At 38.1% G+C, this 19,001-nt stretch overlaps 2 protein-coding genes across 2 annotated transcripts in view; both read right to left on the reverse strand.

Moving 5' to 3' along the window:
- Positions 1–19,001, reverse strand: part of LOC117374337 (apoptosis regulator BAX-like) — a 240,471-nt gene that overhangs the window by 60,430 nt on the left and 161,040 nt on the right. The gene's annotated exons all lie outside the window — the stretch shown is intronic.
- The window catches only part of srcin1a (SRC kinase signaling inhibitor 1a), a 123,251-nt gene that overhangs the window by 58,752 nt on the left and 45,498 nt on the right, over positions 1–19,001 (reverse strand). Inside the window, exons 2-3 of the mRNA XM_055223802.1 lie at positions 1,173–1,205; positions 149–495 (exon numbers count right to left, since the gene is read on the reverse strand). Coding sequence (XP_055079777.1) covers positions 149–495; positions 1,173–1,205 — 380 coding nt within the window. The remainder of the gene's footprint in view (positions 1–148; positions 496–1,172; positions 1,206–19,001) is intronic.

Raw genomic sequence — 19,001 nt, forward strand, 5'->3', positions numbered from 1 at the left:
AACTTAATTTGCTATAGATCTTGTGAAAACACTTGCAATTTTGTGTTGTGTTTTGAAATAGCTGCAATTCTAAATAATTTAATGAAAAGAAAACCTTACCCATCATGCAGCAGACATAATAAGCATAAATACAGTAGGTGCGTTGTACCTGGTCTCGTGCTTCTCTTGCGGCGCGCTCTGATGACCTCATACTGCCGTGGGACGGGGAGGGCGAGGGCGGGGTATGGTGGGGGCTGTGGTGCTGCAGCTGCTGTTGTTGCTGCTGGTACTTGCTCTTGAGGTGGTCCATGAAGGCGTCCCGTTTGCGCTCCATGTCGGCTTTGTGGAGGTTGGTGAGGGCCTCCAGACTCTGCGCGGCCGTGACGGTGTGCCGGTGTTCCGACGTGTGCACGAGGCCCACATTTGAGAATCTCCGAGCGTTCCCCAGCGTCCGGTACTCTCGGGGGTACTCCAAGTCATCAGTGGAGATCATGTGACTGCCACCTCGCTCGGGATCTGAAGGAGGCAGACAGGGATCCAGGGAGAGGAGGAGAAGGGTGGAGAAGATGCAGAAGTGAATCAGCATCCACACAAACATGCAGAGAATTACACACAGACAGTCCCACACAAGTGCAGACCAATGGAGTGTGTGTGTTAAGGGTGGAGGGGGAGGAGGCGGGAGAGAGGGACAGAGAGGAATGAGATATTAGACTGTTTGCTACCAGAAAGCTGGTGTTTTGGAGATGTATCATTTCATTGTTCTGAAGGGAACAGGAAAGAACTGAGTTTACAATAGATCAAAGCAACAAGGCTAGACATATCTTTTTGTTATGCCTTTTGTCATCTTAAGAAGGTTTCAGATTTGGTTTTGAAATATTTGAAGGTATGAGAAAAATCGAGACAATGTTGAGTAAGATGTCAGTTTGAAGGAGCCGGCGCTCTAACGATGCTCTTGCTCAGACCCTTTCCTCTGCAGCACTAGACACAGTGTCACTCTGGACATGTTCTGACTTTGACATGTGGTTTCTGAGAGTTGCCCTTTAATCAGTGCAGAAACTGACAGAAAACACAGTCCGAGGTGAAAGACGTACAGAAGGGAGACAGTCAAAGTGACGTTATGGGAACAAACCAAAAATATGAGAAAAAAAACACTGAAAAATGAATAGGGCTTCATCGGCCCGCCGGTCAGTTACCTTGTTTAGGGAAACAGGCCCCGGCGTTGTTGGCTAGAAGAGAAAATGTCAGGTGTTAATATGAGTGTTTGTGCACAGAGTGCAGACAAACACAGTATGACAATCAGAAAAGAGCTGTGTCTGAGCAGCAGCTCTTTACCTGAATAACAATTAGTGAATGCATTAATATTATGCATCATCACGTAATCAGCAGGTGACATACAGGAAGTGGTGTCTATGAATGTTACACACAAAGCCTGTGGTGTCACTGGTTCATCTGAGTCAGAAATACCAGGAGTGTGAAACCCAACTTACAGCAAGTATACACCATTTTTCAAATAAATAACAACAGACTGAAGGACAAAGCACTGGATCCAAACCAAACTCAGCTACAAACAGAGCGGCGACACAGGGCAGAGCGGTGAGGAGTGTAATGAGCCCTAAATCGTACATCAGCATTTAATTTAGAGGAAAAACATGGCGGCTGAACAATCCACTGGCCCGACTATTAAAGTAGAAAAAGTGCTGAGTGTTTGGAGGAAGTAGTGCCATCTGTACATTAAAGGCTCATCAGCTCCATTAGGCCCAGCTGAGACCAAGCGGTACAGGGAGAGACCTCCGGGCAAGAGCAAGACACGGACTCAAAATGAACTGACGAAATATATCTATAATAACACCATCACATTCAATAAGATGCCCTTCAGAACATAAGACTCTCACTATTATAATGCATTCTCAAACTGTGGTACAAAAACACTGGAAGTACCTCTCAAGGCTGTACAGGGTCTGATTAATCCTGTTTAATCCTAACTGTATTAATTTGATTGGATTTGATCAAGCAATCAAGTTTAGACCGCTGCTTTTTTAGTTAAGTTCAGTTTTTGGCCTGATTTAGTCCTAGTGTAGCCATTCTTGTCTGGTCATGGTTTAGTCCTGTTAAAGCAGACCTACTATGCAAAATCGACTTTTTAGAGTTTTTATGTGGATCACAGGTGTCGACTCTGTTCACTACTGGGAATTTTTGGTTATTTTTTGGCTATATGAAAAGATCTGAGTCATCAAAGGTTGAATAAATAACTTGTATGACTCATTACAGATGCAAACTAAGTACTAAAGAGTTTCATTATGCTGTTTATTTATTGCAGCTCATGATTTCTTAACAACATTGTACATGTAGAATAGTTTTTGTAGTTTAAATCTGTTCTTGGGTTTTTGTGTCAGTCGCATAAACTAATTTCAGTATCATTTTATTCTCTATATTACATCAAACTTCAAAATTCGTTATCGTGGCAGGTCTGGCGTGGCATAATGTCCTTCTTTTGAACTGTTCTGCTGTTTCATTGTTGACCTAGCATCAGGCCTCTTATGAAGTGCTGAAACTAAACCAGGGTGAGGTGGAATGAACTGACCTCTATGCTAACAACATTAGCATTGAGCTCTCCGCGTAAGCCGTCCATACTCTGGCCCCAGCAAAGGCTTCTCACATGTCCACTTTACACTTCATTAGACTGCAGCTTATTGTAAACGAGCTAGTGGACGCCTGACTCAAGAGCCCTATTACAAAAACTGGGGCTATGTACCATGGCCGATTACTGAGATTTAGCAGTCCCAACAAAAACATGCCTCCAGATAGAAGTAAAATTGTCTTCATCAAAAACAGTGCAAGTGTGCGGGTATATCAAGCCTGAAAGGAGCCAATCTATAAAAATGTCAGAGTTTAGGGTCGCTATGGACCAGGTTTTGATGTGGCAGTATTCTGTAGCATCTGCTCCCTCATTTCTGCTTTGTCTTTCATCAGTATAAAGATGCACTGTGGAACTTTATGATGAAGGGTCTTTCTTTCTTTCTTTCTTCATTAATCTTACAAAAGAAAAAGTGATTTGTACCAGATTTAGCTACAGCTCCATCACCTGCTTGTCTCCATTGATATGTTATTGCTTTGCCTTGAATGTTTCACAGTCTGGCATGAAACATTTTGTACCTTTCCTGTATTTATTCAGTTACATGTGTTTTTATTCTTCGCTTGTAAAACATACATTCTTGCAGTGAGTGGAATCACCTCTCCACAGACATGACCTGTAACACGGCCTGGTGGAGGCATCTGCTTTTCTCCATGACGATCATTGACATAGCCGACTGGAGCCGAACGCTATGGGTGACGTCAAACTCACTTAGTCCACCTCTTTTTCACTAGTCTATGATGAAGATACATAAAGTTTAGTACCAGACTTTGGACCATTTTAGAAAAAAAACAAGAAAAAAGGATACAAGAAACCTTACATATTGCATCTTTAACCTGGCAAAGTCTATATAATTTGATATAAAAAGCATCATTAGGAAAACAGGTTTTGGTAACAAGCCGGAAAAACACAAACTACAAAGAGGTGCCCTGCTAAATAATAGAGGATGTAATGGCCCTGGGAGGCTCCAATAATCAGAGATAGGATCTTTGAGGCTTGAGCTGCACTGCTAAGATAGGGCAACAAAGGGGCACTGGACAACAGGGTGGCCAAAGATAAACCAAGACAAGGGATACAAGAAAAATGACTTCAAATAACTCAGGACCACAGCACATAAATAATTAACAAGCTAAACAAGCTGCTTAGGAAAAGTAATCACTGCATACTAATTAAACAGGCCAGTCCCAAAGGAGCGTAACAGGAATAACACAATACAATCTTAAGTTGTTCGGTTTATTCCTTCTACTTCGGCAATGTTTTGTAAGAGTTTTTGTACATTAAATTTGCATATGGTATGAAACTGGTCGCAACTCATTAACAACAACAGGCTACCTTGGGAAACTGCACCAAAATAGATACCTCTGTTAATTCAAAATAGCACAAGATGGCTATTTTCTTTCATTTCACAGCCTCCCACGGGACTGGATTGGCCACTCAACAGGAGAAAAATATGCTCTTGGTATTCTGAATGAGGGATAAAAATAAAGAAGGTGAAAGTTGAAAAGGTGGTCCATATGGTTGTTGTGAAAAATAAGTCTCAAAATTTAGACGCAAGCTGGTTTTAAAATAGTGGATGGGAATCAAAACGGTAATCATGTACTCTACAGCTGAACCACTGGACTTTCACTCTTCAGCACCTGTTTTTGAAGTGTACTGCTCAAGGACACATAGGCGGTAGGCAATCAGCCACCTACTCAGCCTCACTGGGTCACTGACAAACTGCTGAAAGGGTTTTAAAATACATCTGCCAAAGTGTTACGGTAATGATGGAAAATAGAAGGGGCCAAACAGACAGGATGCAGCCAAGATACAAGCCCAGAATATTCTTGTGGTGAGCATAGACTGTATAAATAAATGGATATGACTAACCTGCCAGCTGCTGTGTTCTAAATAGGAAGTGAGCATGGGCGCGCTTCCGGATCCATCGGCTCCAATTCACTTTCTATTGAAAAACTGTCGCCACTCTCTGTGTAACTGCTGCTGTCAGGCTCGTCATTTAGGTGCCTTCTTTCCCCGAGGCCGCCCCCAAAAGTTGACTATTTCTAAGTGACCACTCAACCAGCGGTGTGGGCGGGAAGGGGCGTTACCTTCAACAGCCTCGCTCCGGATTGGCTCTTTCGTTGTTCATTCGATGAGCTTCATTTGCCTGGAGCCAAATGCTATGGGCGATGTCACACTCACTACTTAGTCAACTTTATACAGTCTATGGTGTTGAGGCGATAGGGAGCTAACCACTCTGCCACCTTATATGAAATTTATTCTGAGGATTTAAAAATGTAAATATAACTGTCGCTATAAATATAATGTACCTCATGTCATATAAACGTCTGCTTATAGGCCGCAGTTGGAGAAGTTAGCAACAGCTACTACACAAATTATAGAGCTCTGAATGAAAGAACGCCTGATTAAAATGGGCAATAGAAATATCAAGATGTTCAGCTGCCTTTTTTTTGTCTAAGAAAAACTGTATTCTATCAACTGGAGATAAGTTTTTTGAGGTTGAAAGTTGACAGAATTACTTTTTTCTTTTGTGATGGAACCTACCTTGACAACTTCTACATTTATAAACCTTGTGGAGACATGACATTTTATCAATGATTTTTTTTTTTTGTTTTTTTTTTTCAGAGCCTATTGGTTGATTTGTTTGTTTAGACTATTGTATTCAGAAAATAAATAAATCATTCTGTTTTATGAATTTCAATCACAATCTTCCGGGAATGCTTTAAATAAATGGCATCATTGTGGGATAAAGTGTAGTATCGTAAAGCAGACCTATTCTGCAAAACAGACTTTTCAGAGTTTTTAACCATGTTATAGATGTTTCCCCTTCTCATTTCCCCTCTCAAAGTTGTTTTTGGAGCAATTCGTGCATGTTTCAGTAATCTTTAATCGCTTATTTTCAAGGCGCCATCAATTCCTGTTTTCAGCGCTACCAACATGCGCCCACTGCTCTGTACTTACTTTGTTTTCTAATTTAATTTTCTTAATTGGTGATACACATTTGTTAAAAACATTAAAAAAAAAAAAATCTGCATCCATAGGAGGGGCAGCACCACAGCTCTTTGTTGTTGGGCACCGCGGAAGTCAGCGGACTTGTTTCTTTTATTAAGTAATTTTAGATGAATATTGCAATTTAAAATGCCCAAATTACAACATAATGATTCACGGGTGTCATAGATTATCATTATAGAGCAGACGTATGCATAAGTCTGCTTTATGTCCAAGGTGTAAAATAGAAGGTGATTAAGGACTATTTCTACTTTTAGCAGGCAAAAACATAATTAAATTGTTGTGTGATTGACCTTAGCATTATTCAATTCATCTCTCTCTTCAAGTACGTCTAGTTTTGGACTTCGTTTGGTGGTATGTCCTTTAAAAGTCACTCAATAAACTGTGCGTTCCTGCTGTCTCATTGATGGCTTCAGGAGGGAGGCAGCTTCTTCCCTCTGGTACACAGCCTAATTTACTGCAGCGTGCTGGGGCTGCTGGGGCCTATGGGCTGTGACAGTGCAGGGTGGCTGAATATTAACCAGAGGAGAGAGAGAGGAAAGAGGTAGAATCAGGTGAAAACAACACATTGTAAATTCAGCTTGTCGTCAGGGGCAACAACTACAGGTGGATTTTACACAGCCCAGTGGCAGCGCTTACCCATGTGTTTCAGAATGATGAAAAATTAGGACAGCTGCCATAGAGATTTACGGTTTAAAACGAAATATTATATCTTTTGAATGGGAAAAGGTCCTCAAAATGTGGCAGATAAAAGGAATCTGGAAGTGAGCATGAGCACGCTTCCGGTTTCATTGACTGTGGCTCCAATTCACTTGATGTTGAAAAACTGTCGACCCGCTCTCGGTACCTGCTCATTTATCATCCTGGTATTTTTATTTCGCTATTGTGTCCATAAGTCAAGATATATGAATGATGAAAATTTAGGACCATTGCCATAGAGATTTACGGATTAAAACTAAATCTTATATCTTTTGAATGGGAAAAGGTCCTCAAAATGTCACAGATAACAGGGCATTGAAACCCCTGACTTGCAAAGTACTTAAAAGAGAGGAATGACAGTATATATTACACACAGTAGTGATTAAAAGTGCTGGTTGGGCTGCTGAAATCCTACAGCAAACACATTTTATACAATTTAGTTCAACAAGCAGGGTTTGTCATTTTACAAGTTTTGATCTTCCTCATGACAGAATGCTACTTTTAAAGCTCAGGATCAAATGCTGATGGTTGAAAACTTTGTGGCGTCTTGAGAGACGCATTGGCTAAAACAATGCAAAAAAGTAAACAAAGCTGCTGCTAAAATCTCCATTGGTTTAAGATTAGGTGACGATGCTGACATAATCCTGTATGTGTACTTTCTACTCAAATACATTTTTGAACTGGACTGAAAACTAAAAAGTACTTTTCATATGATTTGAGGGGTCATTTTTACCATGTTTGTGGTAACAACCTTACTAAACTTTCGAGTTCAAGATTCAGCTTTGAGCTAACAAAAATAAATACACATAATTCATAACAAAAAATTAAGAAATATATTTGCATCGTCACTATTGACCAAAAATATGTATCATCTTTAAATTAATATCAGTACATTTACACTTTAACAAATTAACAATACTTCTCGTATATCTCGTATTTCGTCTGAAATACTTTTACTTTTTACTCTTAAAGTAAATTTTTACACAGGTGCTTAAATACTTTTAAGCAGATATTTTTCATGTTATACTTTTACTTGAGTAACTTTTTGCCTATGTATCTGTACTTTTACTTAAATAATAAATTGAATAAATTGCTTCATCCACCACTAAGAAAACTTAGCATTTGGACAAATTTAAGTATAAAAAACTAATTTGGACTCTTAGTAAAGGTATAGTAATCCTATTGTGGCGGATGATATCGTCACCGTTAGAGCGTAGTTGCGGACTTTCCATTATCGTAACTCCGCCACCAACTGTGCTTCATGTAAATTCAAACAGCATCTCAAAGCAGAGGCATAGGGCTCTTTAAATACGTTACTGTCGTTACAGTTATGTGCTTACATTGTCCCTCAAAGACGCCCAATCAGAGTGCAGGTGCTGCGGCGATTCTCCCAGTCAGTTATTCGTTGCATCAAAGGAAAAATAAGGAAGGATATGTAAAATAGAGGTAGTTGTGTGAAAAAATGCAGTACATTCTGATACTTCCTTTAACATGATTTTTATGGCTAAAAAAGAATAAAAGTTTAGGCAAGCTATACTGGTCTATAATGTGCTCAGTCCTTAAAGGGTTAATTAAGATAGGCAGTTATGTCTTTCAACTATAAGAGGTGAAACTTGACAAGACTCCCCACCGATGGTTCCTATCCACCAACGAGCTGAAGTTCTAGTTGTAAAAACCCCCCACTGAGCCCCTAGTCAAATGAGAAATAAAACTACAAATGCAGACACAGACTTTGAAATACACTACTACATAGATGGTATAAAGCACAAAAGGGAGATTTATATGAGGTGCATAGGAGCAGGTTCTGTTGTTTCCATGGGTTTAAAATGACTCTTAAAACCATCTCGACTTTTCTTCCTGTCGACTTAAAAAGACAAGCCTCCAGGTTCCAGGTATAACCCAGCAGGCGATGCATTTTTTCTCCGTTAAGGAAATCAGAGCAAGCACCCAGCACTGGTATGATAGAAAGAGAGAGTTCAAAGGGTTGAAATTGACAGCTGGGTGACCAGCAGAAGCGTTGGGAGAAGGTCAGGTGAGGATATGTGACAGAACTGACAGACAAAAACAACGACAGGGCTGCTGAATGCTTTAAAGCAGAACTATTATGCAAAAGCGACTTTTCAGATCTTTGAACCATGTTATAGTTGTTTCCTTCTCATTTACTCTCTTGATGTTGTTTTTTGGACCAATTCGTGCATGTTTGAGTAATCTTTAATCGCTTATTTTCACCGCCATCAGTATACGCCCACTGCTCTGTACTTACTTCGTTCTTCAATTTTATTTTCTTAATCGATGATACATATAGGACTCAGCAGTGTCGCGTAGTCATTTTGGTACAAATGAAAAAAAAGATTTGCAGCTATGTATAGGAGGGGCCGACAGCTCCAGGGGTTTTTGTTGTGATGACATTTACGGTGACATCAGCTCCCATTGGAAACCGCAGTTTTCTAACGTGGAAGTGAGTGGAGTTGTGGAGTTGAGTTCTTTTATTAAGTTGTTTTAGATGAATACTGTGATTTAACATGCGCAAATTCCAACATAATGATCCACGGGTGTCATAGATTATAGCTATAGAACAGACACAAGCACAATAGGTCTTCTTAACCTCCTGAGACCCGAGCTCTTGCATGAAATGCTTTATTAATTTCTCTTTGTTATTTGGGCTGACTGGAACCAGATAAGTGTAAATACAAAGAATTATCTTTTTACATTATATAGTTTCTGAGAAAAGAATATGTAAATCAAATGTCCTCATATGTGGACATTTTCATCATTTTGATAAAACATTTGAATAATGATTTGCAAAATCTATTTATTAAGACCCTGACAACAGCAAGATTTGTCACAAAAAATGTGAAACAACAATTGTGCCTCTTGGAACAATGTGTCTCGTGTGAAGAGCTGCTGACAGGAGCAGGAAGAAAAAAAAAAAAATTAACATAAAATATTCTAAACATTCTAAACTGTTAAAAAATGAATATATATAATATATTTGCATTGTTGTTGTTCTTGTATGCTGTTATTCTTCTTCTAAAAATTTGCATTGTGGCCTAGACAACTCAAAATATGTTGTCCACATATGAGGACGCCAGGTCTCAGTTACATTATGCAACTTTTTTAGTGAGATGTTACTGCTTTGCCTGGGGAATGCTACACAGTGGGGCATTAAACTTATCTATCTCAATTATTCATATAGGATTTTTCAGTCTTAAATGATTTTTAAACGTGCGACAAGAAGCGCACACCACAGACATGAGGCGTATGAGATTTAAAATCCCCCGAGCACAAAGACTGCCGCGAAGAAACCGCACACCACAAGCTAAAAGTGAGAGCTATCAAAGCTATAGCGCACCTCCCATCAGCTTTTTCCTGTCTACAGTAAATGTTCCAAATATCAGAGCACTGCACTTCTACTTTAGATGCAAGTTAAAGCTGTGTTTTTGTGAAATTTGGTGCAATAGTTCAGATAAATTCTTTCAGTGTACAGAAGGCTGGAGATAAACTACACAGGAAGTAGTAGAATCGTAAACTGTAGCAGCAGCTTTGCCTCGACTAGTGCTGTGTGGATTTATGTAAACAGACACACGTGAGGACTACTCGTGCCTTTTTACTTCTAAAGAATACTTCGAACTGGATTCATAGCACTGTTTTGTGGACTGGGTGTTATTATTTACAGAGGACAAATTATAATGGATAATATGAATGAGAATGCAACAGTTTAACTTTACAACTTAATGAGTAAGGATGGGACAATAAACAATAATATTGTTTATCATGATGAAAAGGGTCGACAATAATCATTTGTGGGACATTTTATATAATCGTGATAATCGCCATCAGAGAGAATCGCCATTATATCACCAGAATGTGCATAAAAAATGTATCCATGAAGATCTCTACTAGACTGTTGTTTGAAAGCATGATTTTTACTTTTAAACCTTGTGTTGATTATTTTGTGTCTTAGCATAAAGGTGAACTTGTTTCTCTGTAGGAATGTGACACAAAACTTATTTTAGGATGTCTCCTCTAGAATCAGTCGCTTCGGTCACTGGATACTGGTATTCCTCTTCAGGTTGACAAGAGGCCTAGCAATACATCGTTTTAGTGACTGGAGGCATCTCTTAGTGACGCATTCTACCTCTCTGTAAACAGCTAACCATACATCCCTTTGTGACCTTGTACGGACAGTATGTAAAATTAGTTAAGTCCTTATAAGACCTGCCTTCTATAGATAGTACCTTGAAAAGGCTTTAAGTACTGGAAAACTCTTCTGAAACACAACGCATGTGCCTGCTGTCTGTAACTTCATTCATCTGATCAGATAAACTTCTTTCAACTCTCTACCTGGTCTACAATCTCTTCCTTCACGATTTCATTGTTGTTTTCACTTATAACAAAGAACAATACTATAACAGTTTAAATATAATTATTCATATCCATAACATATTTACACTGTCAGCGACTAATTATTGTAATATAATCGTTTAATCAGAACTATTTTGGCCATGATATTCATGACACCAAATTTCAATATGTATTAATAGCTATTTGAGCTACTTGAGTTTGTATCTTGCGCCTCTGTGTCTTTCACTCTGTCTGCCCCTGATACTTTGTTTTACTGTCTGGTGAAGTAGCAGTGATGTTCTGTGGCTGTGATATGAAAGAGCAGTCGCGCTGACACCACACACACGAGGCACGCAGCGGATTAAAAATCACATACAAAGATCCAAACTCAGATCACGCCTCAACGAAATCAGGGAGAAGCAAATAAGTGGCGGGCTTTACTGTGAGCGCACCTGCCTCTGCACAGACCTGGACTGCAACTTTGCCAGATGTATTCTTATTAGTAATACTTAAAAGTCCTAAATTATGAAAATGTACTCTTGTGGGGTTTAAGCCATGTTAAAATTCCCTCCTCAAAAACATTCACACTTATCTCCAAAACTTATAATGCTCTGTTCCACCTTGTGATGTCATGAAGCTGTAATTTTCAAGAATACACCTACCTTTTACTTTTAGTTCAGTAGAGATTGGCAATTCCAGGGCTGAAATCATCCAAATGATTCTAGTGAAGGTGTATGGAGTTTAAAAACACAGTGGAGCACTTCCTGTATTACCACATGACATTACAAGGTGGAACAGAGTGTTTTCCATTTGAGAGAAGAACTCAGCCTAAAAATGCAGTTTGTGTGTTAAACATGTGTGAATGAAACAAAACACAACTGCAGGTACATGCTTGTGATGAGGAAACAATGTTATAACATAGATCAGAAAATAACGTAATATGGGCCCTTTAATGGTGCACTATGCAACTTTTCTGGTCATCTCTCACTTGTGGAACATTCCCAATAAAGCTACAACATCTTCATGGAGACAAGCAGGTGGCAGGTGACAAGGAAAGTTACAAAGTGCACCTTTAAATATTACTCATGAGACAACTTCAGTCTATTATTGCAAGCAAATTGACAGTAACACCAATTTTCTCTCCCACTTTCTAGCCCCAAGCCTTTTTTTTTTTCCTTGGTAAGAGATGAAAAATCGCAGCCATATTTACAGCAGAGCCACAGATCCAGAAAACACCTGTTAATACACAGAGGGCCTCATTCATCCAAACAATAATTTCAAACAACAATTCTGTATCTCCAGGGCTCCACATGAGGCATCAAGTCAACATGTGTGTAATAGGGAGAAGCAGGTATAATATGTGCACAATTGACCTCCACCAAGGCATTATTACAGACTGACATTACAGACAATGCCGGTCCACATGTTTTTTTCATGTTCTCTGTCATTAAAGAACACACATTATGCAAAGTACTTCTCTGGCCTGTTTTTAAAATCTGCACTGCACTAAATGTTCCTGACAGCAGAGGGAGCTCCAACGCCTAAATGCTACGCTGGAAACGAAGGTGAAGTTTATAAAGAACATTTTCCAAAAGCAGACATTATTTTAAGTTAGAAAAGGTGACCAAAAGCAATTTTTAAAAGAGAATTAAAGCCACAAGAAAGCAGAATATATTGACCATGCAAAAATGTCTCTGTAACCTGCTAGCCGTCGCGATCCAATTAGGAAGTGAGCATCGGCGCACTTCTGGCACCAGGATCTCCATAACTGCTGCTGTCAGGTTTGTCATTTGGGTCTTAAAATGTTCTTATTAACCCACTCTACATGATCCTGGTGTTTTTATTTCGCTATTGCGTCTGTAAATCAAGATATGATATGATAAGATATGTAATTATACCAACTGACACTGTGAACATTATTATTATAACAGCTTTGTAATGACTGAGTTTAAGAAATTAGCTTTTGAGAAATTCAGAGTTTGAAAAATAAAATCTAAATCATTTTTCTATACTTAAAGTTTAATACATTCAATCAGCCAAACGATTCAAAGTCCGAATGCCTTCTTACCCATTCAGCTTCAACACCTCATCCGTACATTTACATATAGTGCAACCTGTATAAAATCAGATACTTTTCGCCTTCTAGTTTAATCTCTTAGGACCTCTCTCCGTGAAGTAACAGCAGCTAAGTCGCGATGAGGTCTTTTAATTAGAACCGCATTTGGCACAGACCTGGTGTTAAGAGGGTACTGGTGCCATGGCCCATTGCATCAGTGTTAATGCTCTGTGAGGTGGCTAATGCAGAATGGAGACAGGCCAGAGGCAGTATAGCATAGAGAGGATATAGGGATGTAGGGAAAGGCGGAGGGGGTGAGCTGAGAGGGACTTCAAAGTGCTGACAGCAGCGCCCGGACCTCTGATCTCTACAGGGAAGCAGTCACAGTGCGATTCACAGGTGCAAATGTGAAAATGAGCGTGACCTAAAAACAAGCATTAAAAGTCCTAGATTACGCAAAATTGTCTCGTATGAGTTTTAAGCCATGTTATAATGCTGTTACCTCATCAAAAACATACATGGAGCTGTGTTTTATTTCATTCACACATGTTTGAGTAACTCTTTATAAATTGTCTGTTCCACCTTATGATGTCATGAAGCTTTTGTTCAGTAGAGATTGTCAATTCCAGGCATGAAGGTGTACCACATGACATCACAAGGTGCAACAGGGTGTTTTCTGAAGCTATGTAAGCTTATGGAATGGGGTCCTAACACTCCACACAAAATGAATCATGGTTCATGGTTTTCTTGGCATTTTCAGCAATAAAATATGCAACTGAATAATGCAAAATATATATGTTTAAGGGAATACTGTGGAACATTTAAGGCAGAGCAATAACATTTCCATGGAGACAAGCAGGTGACTCTCTGACTCTCCACCACAAGTTAGGCAGTGTATCTTTGTGAAGCTTGGTCCTTTATAACAACCGCACCTGTTTACATATAGAGCCGATACTCAGGCAGTTCTTGTTTTGTAAATAAAAGCAGTTTAAAAATATTTCTTTCTCTGCGAGGGACCAACGTTTTACTGGAGATTATGATAGCTAATTGTGTCATATGATATTTGCAGTACCATTTGGGAGCTAAATCGTCTCGTCTGGTCTGGCAAAGCTGTGTTGTTAGTCATAATGTGGATGTAAACTTAAGCAGTCTATGACAAAGACTTCAGCTTGATGCGGGACTGCAGGCCTGAGTCATTGCTGCTCAGGCATCTGCTGCTGTCTACACAAACGCCTCAGATAAACTTGGCTCAAATACAGAGTTATAAAGGGTCTTTTACCACAGAACAAAAACATGGCACGATCCAGGATACACATTTGTAGAGACGCAGATGTTTATGTGGGATTCCATATGGATATTGATAATCTAATCAAGATCTGGTGGATTTAGCACTGACGGGACGGTCAGGCTATATTTTACACTTTATGTTGGTTAGGCAGACTGATAAAAGTGAAGATCATATCCAGCCATCCATTTTCTTCTGCTTATCCGGGGACGGGAGTTTTTACATTTTATTTTCAGTAGAGTTTAGTTGATTTTTTTTTTTTTTTTTTTATAAAAAAAAAAGAAAAAAAAAGAATTATCTTCACTTATTCTTATCGTATGTTTATTTTATTTTCAGAAGGGTTTAGTTGATTTTTTTCTTTTTTATGTTGGTAAACATAAAGTTATAGTGTAAGTTTATTTTATTAAAAAATAAATAAAACAATGATCTTCACTTAGGACACACTGATAATAAGTGAAGATCATTGTTTGTTTTTTGGGGGTTTTTTTTAAGTTAAGTTTTATTATAAGTTTATTTTATTTTCACCAGGGTTTAGTTGACTTAAAAGAATACACATTTATTGTATTGTAATGATCTGATGTTTTGTGTTTAGTTCAGAGTGGACACCATTTGTTGTTCGGTTTATGTGTTGTTAACTGTTTGTATGTGACTCTTGGTTGCTATGCCGACAAGTTAACGTGAAGTTTCTATTGGTCAGTTACTGGTCTGTTTTGGAGACTGGCTCTAGTGAGTTGAGACTGCTGTTGTTCTGCTGTTGTTTTGCTCTTGTTTTGGTCTGGGTTATGGCCTACACTATTTTAAGTTTATTCTGACACTGATATTTAATTTTAGTTCTGAACAACTCTTCTATTTCTTCTGCTGGTCAGCTCTATGACTGTAACAAAAATAATTTAATTTGATTTATCAGGCTGATATTTCTACTTTTTAGTGTATCAGCTGGCAGCCTTGAATCTCCAACACAGGCCAGTATTTGTTTGTGGCCAAGCTGCTGCTTAAAACATACACAGAAATCTTTATTTTAACACTTATGAACTAATGTGAAGATATAACGGCACAAAATGTGACTACACAGGTCTCTTAAAGGTTTGTGGTAAAAACGAGGTAAAAAAAAATATTGGCAGAGCTTATTGGCCATTGGTTGCTCTGGATTTGAAACAATCAGCCTTAAAAAAAACATATCGGGCCATCTCTAGGCACAACCAATTTGTATTTTAGTAAATTCTAGCTTAATTATTCAACTAATATATACTTGAACTCAAAGATCTCTTGAATACAGGTGTGGGCATAGTATTTTCACCACTGAAAGACATCACCTGTGCTCCTCAAGTGAATTCATTACATGCAAAATGTAATACGTAAATTATTAACCATAACAATACAAAGATTAGTTTTGCTTATCTGGAGAGGTAAATAATACAAGTTGTTTGGGATGTTCTAACATAAAAAGCAGCAAAAAATACATAGTGTATTTAATTCACCTTGTAAAGCTGTAGGAGCAATGTGAGCCTGGTGCTTTTAAACTAATGGCAGTAGATTCAGTAGAGCAGGAGCTGCACCACTGAGCCAGAGCAGAGATGATGAAAGGTATAACCAAATAAAATGACTAAATTTACCTCAGGGAATATCTCCAGCAGACCAGACTTAATAAAACAAATGAATGCCTCAAATATAAGTTATGTAACAAAACCATAACATAAATAATAGATACGGTATGAGAGAAAGCATAAAACAAAAGTTGGATTTAATGTTACCATATTTTATTTACGTTTTATAGCCTTAAAACCAGCAGGAGCTAATAAGAAAAAACTTTAGTATACTATAAATAATTTCCACTGTAAACATACACCTGTGAAAGTAAAGGTCAAATGCATTATTAAAGGCAATAGTTACAACGCAACTCCTCCACTGACAGACAGGGGGAGACATAGCTGTTTTGATCCTAAAGCCACAGGAGCACTCAGGTGGAGGCCGGGGTGATAGAGAAAGTCCTTGATGCTTGTCATGGACTGTGAGCAAAATATCCCTGATTTAATAAGTTTCTATCGATCCCATGTGCTTTTAGTTATGAGAAGCTGACAGGGCTGCACTGATAACAAGTCAGAGATTTATTTATTTACTTTTATTTATTTTTTAAGTTTTTTTATTTATTTTTGGGGGTTTTTTTTGTCAACTAGTCAAACAATGTGTACAGACATTTTAAGCTGATTATCAATAAAATAAAGGTTGAATTACAGTGACTGAGGACATTTGAATAGGGAATATTCATGTATAAAGTGTGTTACTGAATCTTAAACAATAATTATATTCATTTTTAACATTATGATTTATTAATGCAACTTTTGAGTTATAAAAAGGTCTTTTAGGGTTAGAGTCTGTATAGTAATTGGTAACATTTTTATATAGTGCTTTTCCACCTTCAAGGCACTCAAAGCCCTTTACATCAAAGAACCACTCACCCATTCACACACCAGAGTACACAGACACTGGAGGCAAGGTGGATGAAGTGTCTTGCCCAAGGACACAATGACAATATTCATCCGTGAGAGCTGGAATCACACCGCCAACCGTAGGATCTTACCACTCAACCAATAATGTTTACATCTACAGCGGGGTTCAGTGGACAAACACTCTACCAACTGAGATAATGCCGCACACACATCCAGATAATGATTATGATTATCAAACTATAAATTATACTTACACTTTTTTTTAAAAATCTTACTATAAAGTACAAAATGTTTATAAAGCCACATAGAACATAGAGAAAAGAGCAAGACCACAAACTGAAGTCTTAAACCAGCTCCTCAATCAGAGCTGATTCATTGTGAGTTTGCATATTCATGAGAAGAGTGGGGTTATTATGGAGGAGAGGACACAGCCAGAGCCAAACAGCAGCGGAGGAGGCAATGCATGCAAGAACATCTTTAACTATAGCTTTAAATAGCATGAAATATATCCTATCTTTTACTGAAATACGGACTTGAATAATTGTCTTGTCTGTATTAGATGAATAGTAATTATTATGATTATTTATTGTTCTTTATACAGTCTATGAAGAGGACACAAAAGAGCAATAAATAGTCTTAAAATGTATCAAATATTTGAACTGCAAAGGGCATAAAAGATCACCATAAAAAAAACACTGTTTGCGATTTGAATAATGTGTTTGTATTAGATGAAAGGTAATTATGTGAGTTACTTCAGTGAAAAACCAGTTAGACTATCGGATGATCCTCGGCCTTCATATTTCCTAATTCGCTCCTCTCTAATTTATTATAATGAGGCAGTGTGGGCCAGCTGTTCTCAAGGCACCCACCACAGCACCTCTCTGTCACCTTACACTCTGCTGCCGCTATTGTATCATTTTATTACAAGCACCAGATTTTCAGACTTTTTCCTTGACTTTTCACATTTTAGTGTCATCATAATGCAACCCCTTCCTCCTTTTCTGTTGCCATACTCCTTTATTTTTGAGACTTAGAAGTGGCATGATTTTTATTCTTGCCTGACACCAGACCATCCAGTGCATCAGATAACTGTCCGATTTTAGCAGAATACAATTACAGACACCTAGTTGTAGTGGTGGATGAAGTACTCAATTTTGTTACTCAAGTAAAAGTACAGATACAAAGCCAAAAAATTAATCAAGTAAATTTTTTCATGAGTTATTTTTACTTAAGTAAAAAGAAAAAGCATGTGCTAAATGTACTAATATTGCTTAAAATATGACACATTATTAGGTCAACGGTAACAATATGAATCAATTTCTTAATTTTCTTATGAATTTTATGTATTTATTTTTGTCTGCTCAAAGCCGAAGCTTGAGCAAACAAAAATAGTCAGGATGTTACAACAAATATGGAAAAATATCCCTATGAAAAGTACTTTTACTTTTCAGTCCAGTTCAAAAATGTAGTAGAAAGTACAGATACTGCTCTCAAATGTAGTGAAGTAAAAGTAAAAAGTATCCACTGTAAAATGTACTTAAGTAAAGTACAGACACCTCAGAATTCTGCTAAGTACAGTCATTAAATAGTTTTACTTGTAACCTTCCACCAACGCTTATTTGTAGCACGTGTCTCAAATCCAGCCAACATCTCCTCCTGAAAATCTTTGAAGCTTTTCGTAATAAAGTACTTTCTCTGACCTTCTGTGATTCAGAGTTTTAGTGCTTTGCTGATTTGATTGATTCTGCAGAAATCTGTGTGGTTTCTCAATCCTCGTGTTATTTTCATAGCTTTTTTTTTTACTTGTAAGCTGCCATATTTGTTTTGACACAAACAACTATGAGGTTCTCTGATTGGCGCACCTGTCAATCACACCCAACTAAACGCATGGAGACAGGAATGTTCCAGACTATACACCTTTGTACAGTTTGGTAAAAGTGTGTAGTTGTGGCTGGTCAGACAAGTTTTAATTTATAAAAGAAAAGAAAAAGCAAACCATAATCAAACTTTGTTCTTTAAAAAGGGAAGACGCATAGCAACCAAAAGTAGCTACTGTATTGTAGCTGTGTTGCTGATATTTGGTTAATTAAGTTCTGCTCAGGGGTCAAAGCCTCTCTCTTCCACCACTCAAACAGCCTAACAGCACAGGGGCGATTGCACAGTAGCCTTCAGACAAGCTGTTGGTTTTCAATGGCAAATTCGGGAAAAGTTTCGCCTCAAAAATATGATATAAAGTAGTGTTAATTTGTGTGAAATGTTCTATGTTCATGTGCGCCAACTAGTCCACACTGCCCCCTTTCTCTGTGAGGTTTTAAAACGGCTCTGTAGTCCGAACAGAACTTATTTGCTGTCAAAATCGCCAGCCCTATACAAAATAATACAACCCAAATGACGATAGCGGCGCCCACAGCAACCTCTGGAATACATATGTATTATTATCGATTTGTTACACATCACATAGTTGCAAGGTTAGCAGTGTTGTTTGGTTATTTGGTGCAAACAATTAGGCACCAACTAATGCTGTTGAATAGATTTTATTGCTGCCGTATC

Source organism: Periophthalmus magnuspinnatus, chromosome 8, assembly GCF_009829125.3.
Source record: "Periophthalmus magnuspinnatus isolate fPerMag1 chromosome 8, fPerMag1.2.pri, whole genome shotgun sequence".
Lineage (NCBI taxonomy): Eukaryota > Metazoa > Chordata > Actinopteri > Gobiiformes > Gobiidae > Periophthalmus > Periophthalmus magnuspinnatus.